We start from the raw sequence: 14831 nt of genomic DNA, 5'->3' as shown, positions 1-14831 counted from the left end.
TACAGGCAACTCACTCTACTCCTCCTATGTAACCATAATATGGAACTCCATCCCCATTCCTGTCAAGCAAATAAGTAACCTGAAATCTTTGAAGTCCGACTGAAACCACATCTACTGGACACAATTCACTGTTCATGCTCATCACTTGGCCAAACTCGTTTTCTCACCTAGCTCTACCATTTCCACCCAAGATTACTTCTACAAACACTTCCTACACTTACCTATCATACTCAGCTCCACCTCCTAATTGCTTTCTGTCTCCTCCTCTCTCTCTCTCATTCTCTCTTCTTACCCTTTCTTCCTTTAGTAGGATAGGATTACCTCTCCCATTTACCTGCCAAATTCATTTCTACCACTCCAACATCTGCTACCTACTGTTGTATACATATTTTTCACTCTGTATCCATACCTCATAAAATGCTCTTTTTTTCTAGCCTTTTCATTGGCCTTGTACACAAAGGACACTCTCTCCAAACTGCCCAGCATCTTACTTGCCAATTTTACTACTTAGATTTACCAATGTATTACAATCATTACATATTATTACTTTCTCTCATGTTTATTTGATGGATGGATGGATGGATGGATGGATGGATGGATGGATGGATGCAACAAAAATGCTACTGACACTGCTTAACATTTTTGTTTTGCTTAGCATCTGCTTTTTCATATTAGTTTTTATATGTAACTTTGTCAACAAATTATTATTACCAGTATTTTTTGTGATGTATACTTGATGTATTCTGCTTCTTGTACACATGTTTAATGTATTACTCCATTTATACTTTTGTTGTACTATAAAACTGCTGTATCTTACTATAAAACTTTATAGAGTTTTTCTTCCCAGCCCTCTGCTATAAACAGGTTCATCCCAGTCAGGCTATTCCTGTTAACAAATGTAAAATAAATAATAAGAGCATATCAATTTATTCTTGCTCTAATATGGCACATGTAAAATTGAAAGAGCTACAATTAATGCTGCTTACCAAAATGCCTTACAAGTGAACTTTCTTCTTCTGCATTTTTTGTATCTCACTATTTTCACAAGTGTTGAAATCATGCTGTGATTTTTCTCTGAAATATATTTTGGAACACTCACTCTTATCCACCCCAGCTATCATTTCCAATATCTAGGATGCTAGCTGAACTTGGGTCCTCTGAGGCATAGTCAGAGCCAACGTTATCTGCCATGCAGCTAGCATACTTAAAACCAGTTTGTTGCTTATCTGCTATATCTGGTAGAGTGATGATTTCCCCTTGTAGAGGTCTTTAACATTTTGTGAGCTGTGCTGTGCGGAAGCAGTATACAATAATTTGGCTTTTGATTGTGAAGTTCTGCTTTATGCGGTGCTTTATAGAACTAATACAGCCTACTACATTGTCTCTGATACAGCTCCATTGCATTGCTGAATAGAAAGCCATGCTGTGAGCAGTAGAATACTTATAGGTTCATAGGTTCATAGATTAGTACTAAGCTAACTGTATTAAGCCCCATTTATTTAAGCCTAGCCAATTATCCCTTGTGAGACTCAAACCCAGCACTTTGTGTTTGTAAGGCAAACACCTTAACCATTAGACCACCCTCCCAATGGGGGATAGAAAACATATTCTACCCATATAAGCAAGAGAAACATTTCAATTTAATTTGCAGGTTTGTAAACAGCATTAGGTACACCATGTCAAGGGGAAGTAACATATAGCAGCATAGCCTTGATTATTTGATAAACTCTGTTCTTTCTTTTCTGTACTTTGCAGTGCAAAACTGACACAGCTTATAGCTGTTCAGTTTGAAAGCTGTGCTGTATAAAATAGAAAAAATGGAAATGGAATTTTTTTCTCCATGTAAGCAAATGCGGTATTTTACTTTATTTTTTTCTTTATTTTGGATGTTTACAAACATCATTCGATATACTGGGTAATGTGCTTCATAGAATTACTACATGCTATGGCGGTGCTGTACACTAAAGAATGCTATTGTATTTTATAACATTATTTAATAAAAAAATTAAAAAATACAAATGGCCATGGGCTGGAAAAATAAAAATAAAATAAAGTCTTTAAAGGTTAGGCAAAAACACTTATTCCTGGCACCAGTCAATAACATTTTCAACTGTGTTACACTTGTTTTGTTTTTATTTAAGAAAATATTTTAAAAGAAATTAAATTTCATAAAACTAATATCCATAGATATAGGCTGAACTGTTAAATTAAGATAACTCAGATTCAAATCATCAAAAAAAATTGAAAATGTCATATTGTTAAATAGAAATGTTTGCATGGTAGAACAGCTTCAGATAGGGAACTAACTTTACCCAGATAACCAAGAACGATACACAACAACTTGGTTTTGAGGTATTTGATAAGTGATCTGTCTGTGCTGTGCTGTGTTGTATATCACATAACTGTTACAAAATACAAATTCTATACTGTTTGCAGTTCAATTAACAGAGGAAGTATAAAGCTGTAGCACTTTGCCTTGTACTTTATGATAACCTGAAAGCAATATATGGCATTTTAAAATGCTAATGGAAATGCAGCAGTCAGCTTTGCACTGACCAATATGGAAAATGGGGGACAAAGATGGTTTGCAAGGAAGAAAATGTCAGTAACTTTAATTTCTGCTTCACGGTGCAAGATGTGCCTCCTCGTTTGTATTATTTGTAAAATGTTCCTATTGCACATGCATCATTTTAAAAATGTATTCATTTGCATAGAGGTTTTATTTGTCCTTTGCAAATTCAAGTATCTGTTTGTTTGAAGTGGGGAAAACCTGTAAAAGCATTTTGTGACTGAAGAAACTTGTCACATTTGTGTATAAACTGTAGCTAACACAAAGAAATAAGATACACAGGATATACCACTTAATGTTGCTGAAAGAATTCATTGCACCAACATTTGTTAACTTTATACAATTATAAACAGTACAGTTACAATGCTTTATAATTTTCAAATAAAAACTAGAGTTTTTCTTAAGCCAGCCTCTTAAAGCTATTAGTGGAATGTCTAGAATGCATAATAAAAATATTTAATTTAATACAGTTCATCAAAACTAAACTGAAATGTGTTTTATGGGAATATATTCAGTGTATTTAGGCTTTGCTGGCAATAAAGTATGTTGACAGTACTTCACTTTGAACAGTATACCTAAATACATTTTGTGTAGGGGGCATGGCTAACAAATCCACCATTTTGAGGGATTCTCCATTTTTTTTTATATAACCAACTCTAAGACTGTAGGATCTTAAGGTGGAGGAGAAGGCAGGTCTATGAATTTAGGAATGAGATTCATCATTAATATTTGTTGCCAAAACTTATGCCGGTAAGTCCATCTCAAAATGTATTTTGATTTATTTTGTAAGTTGTAGTGCTATCTGAATATTAGATTATTCCACAAACATTAAAAAATGTTGTTACGTGGTGTGAATAAATACCATGTGCACTAGCAAGATGATGGTAAAAATAATTAGTAATAACTAGAGACTTCTCATTAAAGCTCCTACATAAAACAAATAAAGTTTGGACCAGTCTGTACACATAATAACCTCCCAAAAAAAAGAAAACATAAATACTTAAGTGAGAGAACTGCTTGCAATATATATTACAAAGCAGATGAAGTTGACAAGTTACAAGAAGGGTAGGAAAATGAACAATTACAAAATACAAGAGAGACCCAAAATTTTTCATTGAGAGACAGAGACAGATACTAAACACTTTGATAAGTGTTTAAAAAAGAACATGACAATGTGCATAAATTAAACAAGAGACTCAAAAATAAGGCAGTGATACCAGTTCTTTAATTAAAAAAATCCTCCTCTGAGAGCTCCTAAGACTGAAACTGGATTTAATTATCCTCAGAATTCTAAAAGAATAGAGTTAATAACCTAGTAACTACACATTATCCAATTAAACTTCTTTGAACAAAGTTAAAAAGCCTGTGAACAGTTGCCAATCCATGCACAATGCTTATCTTGACTTGGCCTAAGCTTTTGACACTATCCATCACACTGGTATTATTTAAAAAAAAACAGAAACTTAATATAAACCCCTATGGTGTATGCTGGACTGCAAATTGGATATTCAACAGATCCCAAGTTATAAATTGTAACTAGTGGGGTACTCTACAGATCTGTGGCAGGCCCTCTCCTATTTTGCATTTATTTTGCAGACATCCAAGCCAATATCCCAGAAGTGTGGTTGACCAAGTCTGCTGATGATTGCAAGATGGGCAGCGTTATCTGCTCATCTAGTGATATTACATAGCTCCAGCAATGGCTAGAATAAACATGTATCTAACGCATCCAAAATGGTCTCAAGCTAAATGCAAAAAAGTGCAGCATGTCAATGTTCTGAAAAAAAAGCTGCTCCCACCTCATAGGTTATAAATGGTATTCCTTTTTTTAGACAGCTATGATCATAAGGGACTTGGTTCCTTATGTAGATGACTGTCTTATTCATTCATTATGTTTTTACCATAATCAATGAAATCATTCTGTCTGGTCCAGTTCAGTTCTGAGGAAATATCTTAAAGATCGAATTAATATGTCCTACCACTGTACTCTCCGCTTATCAGGCTTATCATTGAATACAATGTCCTGTTTAGTACATAAACATCCAAGCATATTGCTCAACTGGAAGGGCCCCAGAGATTTCTAGCCAAGGCAACTGAAGATCTTAAAATGTTAATCTTGCCAAATAGATCGGGATGACTCTCTCTATACTCAGTAACCTGGCTGCTCCGAGGTGACCTGTGTCTTGCTTTTCAAACCAGGAAACCCCAATCCAATTTGACCTCTCATTTCCTCAAATAATGAATGTAACTGCAAACAGCCTCACTAGAGACCTTTATCTACATTAAACTGAATGGAGAGCTAGGTTGCTAACTCAGTGTATGCCCATTCCATGAAATAAGACATCACCACAGATCAAACAAATTACTCCTTTGGCTACCTTTCAAGTTAGTATTGATGATATGATGGGTAGACACAAATCTACACCAGAATTATCATGTGTAACCTAGCTTGATTTAGGAGGTAGGGACCATTAAGTGCTTGAAAACTGTGGCAAGAGCATTATGTGTGTCTACTTAAAGGCTTAAATTGATATACATCTTATTGTCCCCCTGATCATTAGCCTAGTGTTGTTCCTATATCCCTAAGCTTGGAATAGCCTTCTCTAGCCTCACTGCCAACACCCAACTGCAAGTCTGGAAGTCAACATTAATAACAAGTAATACTAGTCCAAGAAAAAGCTAATTATATGACTGGCTAACTATTTAAATGAGTAGACCGAGTGAGTGGCTGTGAATGTCATTCACCTAGACATTAGCAAGGGCTTATGCTGGAGGTGTTTGTGGAATCTAACTGTAATACAGCAAAATCAAGGCAAAAAAAGAGTCAGAAGAAACATACTGTTGTTACCATAGAGGAAGACTGGCATTATGATTAATATGAAAGCTTTTCAAGGATAGAGCCACAGAGTTTGATGACATCATTTAGAAGACCTGGGGTCTTTCTTTTGGTTGTTCACTTTTTGGCTTTACTCTGTGACCTTTTTATCCTTTGTTTTGTTTGTTTAGAAGAAGGGAGGTGAAAGAACAAGAAGAGCTTAGCTGAAACGTTTACTTTTTCAGTTTGTCTGTTAGTCTGCCTTTCTCATCAAGACAATAGGGAGAGGGACAAAGAGCAATATGAGAAAACATTTATACAAAGAGTAAGTAGATCATGCAAAGAACAGGTTTCTTTATGATGTAGCAGTTTCAGAGTGAATGTAAGACTCAGGAGTGCATAGCAGAAATATAAAATAGATTGAAAAATTAATCTACGGTAAGCTGTTTGTTGCATAGAATTAGTGGCTTAACCAGTAGGCTGGAAAATCAGCAGAATGGGTAGGCCAAGAAATGTTTACTTCATTCTTTTATTTGTTTCTGTGTGAGTAAAACTGTGATCATACCAGTTTTAAAGATATTTAACTGGTGAAAATGTAACACTGAAGAAACTTGAGGGAGCCCCCCCCCCCTTAATTCATTAATGCCAGAATGCTGTCTCCATTCAAAATAGATTCTCTGTTATGTGACTTGCTCTATCAGTAGGAATTTTTTTAAGAATTTTTGGAAAACAGAAATTGGGTAAAGGTAATTGAAGCAAAATTTAACCTTGATGGGTTTGCTTTTCTTTCAGCTTCTGATTTGTTTCTTAACAAAAAGGAAAGGAGAAGAAACAGCATTAACAGAAACTTTGTTGGTGACTACATTGGTATGGATGATAGGCCTGAACTACGCCAGTTTGTGGGGAAAAGAGAGAAGATTGACTTTGCAGACACAGTGACCAAATATGACAGAAGATTTAAGGTAAAGTATATTTCCATTTTTTTACAGTAACTGCGTAAATGAACTAAGCCTGGGAACTGAGATTAGACTGCATTTGTTACTTTGTTGTGAAGAGTAATATAGTATCCTTTGACATTCAATGGATACAGTTTAGCTCCAGAATTGAAGAGCAAAAGAACTGGTCAGGAACAAAAGGAAGTTCATAGAGGTCACATTTTTATTACCATAGTTTGATCCTCCTTGTATATCACATATTTGGGGCAATACTGAAAATATTCTGACTTTATTTCCCTTCTTTTTCAAGGGAGAAGGGGTTGTTTTTTTCCCATTGCATAAAAGCTAAATTTTTTTTGAATACCACTGATTATATAAATGATTTCTCCCTACCATCCCAGTAAATTTGGAAACCATGTGTGCTCCCATGTTACTTCATGTAGACCAAAAATGTTCACGTTGACTGATGTTGTCTAGATGACTAAATATTAGCAGTGATAAAATGACCAAATCAGTTTTTGTATACAAGAGAATGTCACAAAAAAGTCAAGCAAAAAAACTCTATAAACCTCTGTCCAAGCAATAAGCATCTGGTAAAATACAAAAAAGCTCACACAAAATACTGACTCCAAATCCTTCATTAAATATTAATAAAGAACACAGACTCATCTTTCTGTATGTAATCAAACAGCTCTAATTGATCAATGCCCTGCAACTGCATATGGTCCAATCAGTATAGGACAATTACACATATGGACATGATGATGAAGCTTTTCACAACATTCCGAAATACAAACCTATTTAGAATAAACACTTTTTGACCTTTATACATGTGCAGGTAGCCTTGTATTTTCTTTGATTCCTGGGCAGAGTCACATACAGAAAAAGCCCAAATATCCAATGTATCTGTCAGAAATATGCAAATGATAAAAGCTATGTCTAGCCTCAGGTTAAGTTCTCTCAGTCTCAGCTTATATCTTTTGTGACTGAGCAAGTTGCATAATCAGAGTCATAAGGAATAAAATGGAGATTAATGAATCAGAATGGATTATTAAATTACAGGCAATGGAAAGCAGTGGTCTCAATGATAGGATTCCTATCAAACCTCATCTGAAAGCAAGAAGGCACTGGCAAGGTTCTGATTATTTCTGAACTAAATGTAAACAATGCTTGTTATGCATTCACTGAAAACTGAATGTAAACAATGTAACAATGTTTTGATGTGTTTCGTGATGCGTTAATTTTTGGTACCAAGTTTAAATTAGTTGAGTTGGATTGGTGTGTTTTTAATGAGCTAAGTATTAAATAAGTGTTTTAGAATTGTTAAATTGATCTGATGAAGCAACAAGGAGAGTTGTGAAAGAGCTTACTGATTTTATTATTTTTATATGAAAAAAAGATACAAGTTTTAATTGCTTTTACAGCTGAATGAACAGTGCATGTTTAGCCATGTATTGAATTGTTTGCAGTAAATCTTGATGTCTGGACGTTGTCTGCCAAGAGAAACATAAAATTAAATTGTACAAGGTCAGCAGCTTAGTAAAAAAATGAAATAAAGTCTGAAATTATTGGAAGTGAATAAGAGCTTTTCTGTTCCCTAAATTGTTCAATGCATTTGCTAGAACAGTGTATAATTTAGTTTTATTTAAAGATAGCCAGTACACTTTTTCTTAAGACTAAACATTAATGTTTTCTGAAAGCATGTATAAGTTGTTTTTGACATCTGGGCGAGGAATAAAGATGAGACAAGAAGAGGCAGCAATTAGTGTAAGTAGGATCATAGGCTATAGTATGCACCTTAACATGGATAACCTTAATTTTAGGTTAGTTAATGCCTGTGAGTGCAGCTGTCAGTTAGGGACAATTGTTCCTATCAGGAGGGTTAAACTTTATTATTTGAAGATGTACATAGTTTTGTGTGCTTGTTTGAAGTTAATAAGTTATGGGTGTGTTTTGGGTGTGTTTGATTGTTTTCAGTAAAACAAAAAGTCTAGTAAAATGTGAGATAGGTACAAATGGAGATGGCAAGAAACTGTATAAAGGATAAACCTGCCAAACATTACTGGGTATATGTAACACAAAAGCCTGAAATAGGCATTTAAAAAGCTGTCATATATAGTAGGTGGAATAGTAACTTCTTATCTTAATGGTTGCACTGTCCATATTTTTGAAATGTGAATGGCATCAGAGGTATAGACTAAAAAAGGTAAGAACACTGAATTGCATTAATAAATGCAGAGTGTAAATAGCAATGCTGCAAGAGAAACATTGGAAAAAAGTGAGCATGTGAATGTGATAAAGAAAGGATTTTAGGATGGATATTCAACAGAATACCAAGGACAAAGTGAAAAGGGGGGAATACATATACTAATTGTTAGAGGAGCACCAATAGTGAAAGATGAGGGGGGAAAAATGACGATAACGGTAGCTTTGTGGTAGCAGTGGGCTACTGCAAGGGATGAAGATTACATTAGTATGTGTTTAGATTCCACCTAAAACTACTATTTTGGAGCTTGAAAAACGTTTTGAAGAAATAATCAACTTTCAGCAAGGAATATTATGAAAAGGTAGGAACTAGAACTTGATTTGCAACCATGAGGATGTATCTGTAGGACCTAGAAGGGATAATACAGCAAAAGAGAGTAGATTTCTAAAAATTTCTGAAAATATTGGGTATGGAAGAAGTGAATTTAGTAGTAGGAACTTGGGGAGAATTTACATATTATTCCCCAAGGTACAATAACTGGGCTAGACTAAATAGAAATTATATTTCATAGGAATGTGAGCATTTAATTGAAAGTGTCAACAAACATTCAATAAATATTTTGGATCATGTATTAATAACAACTAAAATAAAAGTGTAAGGTAATGAAGTAAAAATGAGAGACAGGCCCTTTTCCACCTACCTGTTAAAAAGAGAATAGTTTCACTCATTCCCTCCAATGAAGCTCTGGAAGTTTGCACTGTAACTTCCCATGGGCAGAGCCTATGTTTCTGGATAGAATCAAAGTGTCCTCACATATCAAACAAATGTTCTTATCTCTGGAAGTATAAGGTTATTAAAGCAGTGTAAGTAGTAATCTCTCTAGTACAAACTGTTTTTTTTTACTTGTAGCATTCTTTAGGTTCTTAATCTTAAACTGGATTTTGTAAATTGCAGTAAATATGGTAATTAAGTTTATAATATTTTGTAAACAACTTACAATATCTCAGCAACCACTCAAGTTAGACCCATACTTTAAGCAGTATTTTGTTCATTCAGCTGGGAGTTTTCATATGAGGCTCAGCATTTCAGTTTGTGCTACATGGTTGCTGAAGAATGTAGAAAAACATGAAATTTATGACAATATAAAATATGAGGGAGGATAAATATCTCTTTACTTGCACTAGATAGGGGTCAAATATCACTACAGTTGTGTTTGTAATTGTGTAAGCTTTAAACTGAAATGTTTTAATACTTTGTATGTAGCATGGTTTTGGAATTAATGCAAATATGAACAAGCAATATTTGTCACTTGGGGGTGTCAGTAGGATGTAACTGAAGAAACACCTGAAAGTGTCACTTGGCTGTAATGAGATAAGGAATGGGTAATGGAAATTATATGAGAGTTACTAGGAAAGATAAACATTTCTTCAGAAAGTATTACTAGTGAATGGGATAAAATGAAAGTGGAGTTTAAAAATAGGGTAGAAATAAAAGAAAAAGATGGTTAAAAAGTAAGAATTCTTTAGTTGGGCTGACAAAGGTTAAAGTATTGCAGAATAAGGGGACTCTCACAGAAGAAGAGATGCAGCTGAAAAATACTAAAGAAAAAATAAGAGAGTATCTGGATAATATGCATGAGTTTAGAAAGACTAATGTTAAACAACTGTTTTTGATAATAACTCCAGAGCACAAAAACCTTTAGCAAAACAAAAAATAAGAAATCCTGTAGAGGTATTAGAGATATTTTGGAAATTTTATGAAAAATTGTATAAAGCAGAGAAATATGGGAAAAAAAGCACAACTGGAAATATTTATAGAAGACTTAAGCACGCCAAGGTTAGAGGTAGATGAGGCTCAACAATTAACAGTTAAGATAGGAGGAGATGATATAAAAACAGTGACATATAATAAATCTGCAGGAAAGTCTCCATAAATAGATGGATTTCAACTGGAAGTTTGAAAGCTATGAGGGAAGAAAGTGATAAAGATCTGGAAAACTTTGTTTAACATTATTTTAAGAGGAAAGCACCAAACTCCTGGAAGGAAGTTGTGCTGGCTGTAATACCTAAAGATGGTGAAGACCCATCAAACCTAGCTTTATATAGGCCCATTTCAATTTTAAACCATGATTTTAAAGTTTTTATGTTTGTAATAGCTAAAAGAATGGCAAAGATATTGCCAAAATTGGTAGATATGTATCAGTGTGGGTTTTTGGAGAGAAGGTAAACATTTGACAACATTAATAGAAAAAAAGTGATCCAGAAGAAAGCAGCAAATAAGAAAATTTTGATGGATCATGAGGTAGAGTAAGCTGGGATTTTATGAGTAGGACAGTGAAAGCATTTGCATTCATTGTTACAATAATGAGCTTAATTAGGATATATGAGGGATTAAAGGTAAAAATCAAAGTGTGAGGGTTCTTCTCTGATAACTTGCATCTGAAAAGAGGAACCAAGAAAAGGTGTCCTCTCTTCCGTTTGTCATTTGCGTTCTGTTCATTACCATTGGTAAAGAAAATAAGGGACTCAGAAATTAAAGGATATAATTGGAATGGTAATCAAGAAAAACTGGTTTTATTATAGATGATAATATTTTGTACCTGATAAAACCAGAGGAGGACATCTCAGTGCTGTAGAACATTCTATGTCAGGTTCAAGTCTTTTTGGGTTATAAATTTAATGAAGCTAAAACAGAGACTGTAGCTATAAACTGTGTACCCACACATGAATTGTTTCAGTAATACTTATTGAGACACAATAAAGTTAAGTATTTAGGAGTATGGGTTAAAAAAGATTTTGTTATGGCAGCTGAGGGTATGTGTGAAGAGACTAAACAAAAGATAATACAAAAACTGGAAGCTCTTGTTTATGGATACGGATAGCAAGGTAAAACAGTAACACTTGTTTTAGCCCATTTAGTTTTATACTCAGATCAGGTATCTTTTTTATCAACCATTAGATAAGTTGTGGATAGTAATTAATAAAGAGTTGAAGGATTTTATCTGGGCAGGGAAGAGGGCAAGGGTCAAGTGGAATAACTTGGTCCTTCCAGTACACAAGGTGGTTTAGAATTACCTGATTTGAAGGGATATTTTAAAGCTCCACATTTAAGGCTGATACATATAATACAAACAGAAAGCTGTAATTCAATGAGGAAATGGATGATGATGAAGCAAGGAGGGAATTAAAAAAATATAATGAGAGAGTTGGATTTTGGATGCAGATCCTTAAGGAGAATAACAACAGATACATAATTTTATATTTGTAAAATAGCAGAAAGTATTTTAAGAGCTAAGCCAACACAATTATGTAGAAAGAAGATTCTACTGGTAGCTATAACTACAATTAAGGATACAGAGAATAGGCAAGATGTGGTTGGAATTTACTGGAGAAAACTGGTAAAGGAACTAAGGTATTGAGTGCAAATAACTAGTGTGGGAAAGGTAATACAATGGGAAGAGGCCATGAACACATTTGGACTGCAGGATAGATACTGCCTTCCCTATCAGGGATTGATATCAGAGTCAAAGCTCTCAATTGCTCCAAGCACCTGGTTTTTAGCTTAAACAAGCTTACTTTCCCAAGTCCCTGATTTGGATGCAAGTACACCCAAGATTTATGGTAAAGCAAGTTCTGTTCTGGCTGTAGGTGTCTCAGCCAAGGCAAGAGGGTTGCTTTACTGTACCTGTTTTGCATACAGGTGGTGTGCTCTGTTTCCTGTGTTATGCAGAAGCAGCTGCGGCAGACCTGATATGCTTGAAGTGCTCAATTAGGTCCATTTAGTCCACATAACCAGGTAGGAAATCTGCATGGTGGAAACAGTGAACATGCGCATTGGAGTTACAGAGGAGAGGTCTATGTTCATTGGGTCCAGAACCGAGAGAAATCATTGTCGATCGAGGCTCAATTCAAGACAAGGATAAGTGGACTGAGTCGTGGTGGATGTGGATATGATTTTGTGAGGAAAATAAGTTTAATTTGGCGAGCTGCAGCTTTTTCTCCAGATTCCAGTCCCAGCATCTCGTCGTCCATGTGTTGTGGAGGAGTCAGCTGTACCCAGAGAGGTCTGAGGTTCTTAGTGGTGGTGACTGGTTGCATTGTGATCAAGGATTTTATTTCAGTTTTTTCCAGCACTTACAGGTAAGTTAGATAAAGATATGTAATGCAGGTTATGTCATGTGCTATTTTTTCTTTATCATATTAAATATAACATTGTTGTTCCCAGGATATGTAGAATCTGCATTATAGACTATAATGAGCCGACTTAGTTAAATAAAATTGTGTGGAGACTGAATGTCCAGTGGTAAGGTTTATTAAATCCACATAGGTTGAATTTTTTTGTTTGTGGCTCAAAGGGGTAGCTAGGCATACTCTTGTGTAGTTAAATGAGTGCATTTCCTTTTCTTGTCTATTAGAAACATTACTGAAAGACCATAGAATATGTAGAACTGTCGGAATTTACAGTTAACAGTGTAGACCCGTACAAAACATGTTTATGGGATGGACTGCACCTCTAATAATAGTCAGTTTTTGATTACAAGTAGCACCAGTTGAAAATTGGTTCTCTTTTCTAATTCACATGTGTTTAGGGATAAGGTATTATGAACTGAATAAAATTTTCACTGGTAGGTGAGTGATAAGGGAAACTGGTTTGAGCATAAAATATAGATTTATGACCACACCCCTTTGGATGCCTAATAATAAAACTTTAATCACGATCACCGTGTGTTTTTTTTAAATATATTTGTGGCTAAGGTTTAGAAATCAAAATAGGAGTAAAGTGTCTCACTTGTCACAGCAATTCTAAACTGGTAAATTGTAATAACATGACAGACAGATAATGAGATGGAGATGTGAAAGGAGAAACATTTGTATTTCAGTGATACTAACGTGATGAGTTTATAATGTTAAATGGTGTTGTGTGTGTCCTGTGCTTAATGTAACCTTTCATGTTTGAATCTGTGTAGACATTGTAAGCTTAACTTCACAAGGCATCCCTTGCAACGCTTCTTTTCCACAGGTCCTGTTTTTGAGATGCAGTAAATGCCAGATGCATCTTGCAGTACACAGAATTCCATTGGTTACTATTAATTCCTGAAACTGTTAAGCACTCCAAGTCAAGAAAGAGGTTCAGTGAAGTTTAATCTTAGTGGGAGATCTCAAGTATTGTGTCTAGGCAAGTGACTCTAAGAGTATGCTGGTCAGCTACTTAAAAAAAGTATTGCAAAATGGCTTAGCAGAGCTGTTGTCTCACAACACTTTCCCTCCATAGTGACATTTTACTGCAGTTCCTTTTCTTTCAGGCAGACTGCTACTTCCATTAAGTTAGTGTGGGAATAATCTGAATTAGTACATAATTTTGAGTGCAAGAGTACATTTTTATGAATTCTTTTGGTATGTGTTCTTTCCATTTTTCTTTGCAGACTTCATGGGTCATTTATGGTCTACAGATTTAGTCCAGATTAATTAATATCTATTTTTTGTAGCAATATGTCCCTACTTTTGGGCCCTTGGCCTCCCATTTTTCTTTGTTTGTCCAAATTTCTTGCAATGAGAGGTTGATAGCTGTCATTTTATGAAATGTTATTTACTCACACTGCATTGTTGCACCTAGAATGTTCTGGTTTAGTACATATGTTAAAAGTACATTTTGACATGTCTAAGTATATACTTCTCTAATAAAAAATGCTTAAAATGATGAAGCCCTGTCTTTCTGTAATTGAATGACTGGGCGGGCATGTCTATTAATGCCCTTATTTAAATATGGATATCTTATGTTAATTAGGTCTCACTGAATGTGAAGAACCTGCTCTGGTAGAGTTTTTAGTTAAATGTAGACTAGAAACGGCTGTTAAAAAAGGATAATTGATAGTGCATATAAAATATTGCATGATAACTATAATAATCAGAGGAGGTTAGAAAATATTGGGAAGAGAGGTTGGATAAACAATTCACAAGGAAATAATCAGAGGACAAATGTATGGCTCCAAAATATACAACAAAGCCTAGAAGATTTAGGACTTTTGATTGGGCAGCAAAATAGATCCCAGTACAATAAAGGTCCATCTCCTTGTAAGCTCTCTAGTATGTAAGCTGTTGAGATTTGAGACATCTCTTTTTCTAGCTAAGAGAGTTTCTCTAAGACAAACTCAATACAAGATCAGATGCGTACCCTTCTTTGCATAATGTGTATATTATCTTCTATGGTATTGATCATAGCTTTTCCATTCAAGCTCATAAACTATGAGACTCTCTTCTTGCATCACTGAAAACAATGAAACTTACCCAGAAATCCCATATTGTTCTT

At 34.8% G+C, this 14831-nt stretch overlaps 1 protein-coding gene across 2 annotated transcripts in view; it reads left to right on the top strand.

Moving 5' to 3' along the window:
- MYO1E (myosin IE) overlaps positions 1-14831 on the top strand; it is a 1655775-nt gene that overhangs the window by 1458485 nt on the left and 182459 nt on the right. For both annotated transcript variants that reach the window (XM_044078573.1, XM_044078572.1), the window contains exon 21: positions 6177-6346. In XM_044078573.1, coding sequence (XP_043934508.1) covers positions 6177-6346 — 170 coding nt within the window. The remainder of the gene's footprint in view (positions 1-6176; positions 6347-14831) is intronic.

Source organism: Protopterus annectens, chromosome 7.part1 (genome assembly GCF_019279795.1).
Source record: "Protopterus annectens isolate FY-2018-M chromosome 7.part1, PAN1.0, whole genome shotgun sequence".
NCBI classification, from domain to species: Eukaryota; Metazoa; Chordata; order Ceratodontiformes; family Protopteridae; genus Protopterus; species Protopterus annectens.
Note: the sequence above shows the minus strand (reverse complement) of the source record. Positions and strands in the feature narration are given on the sequence as shown.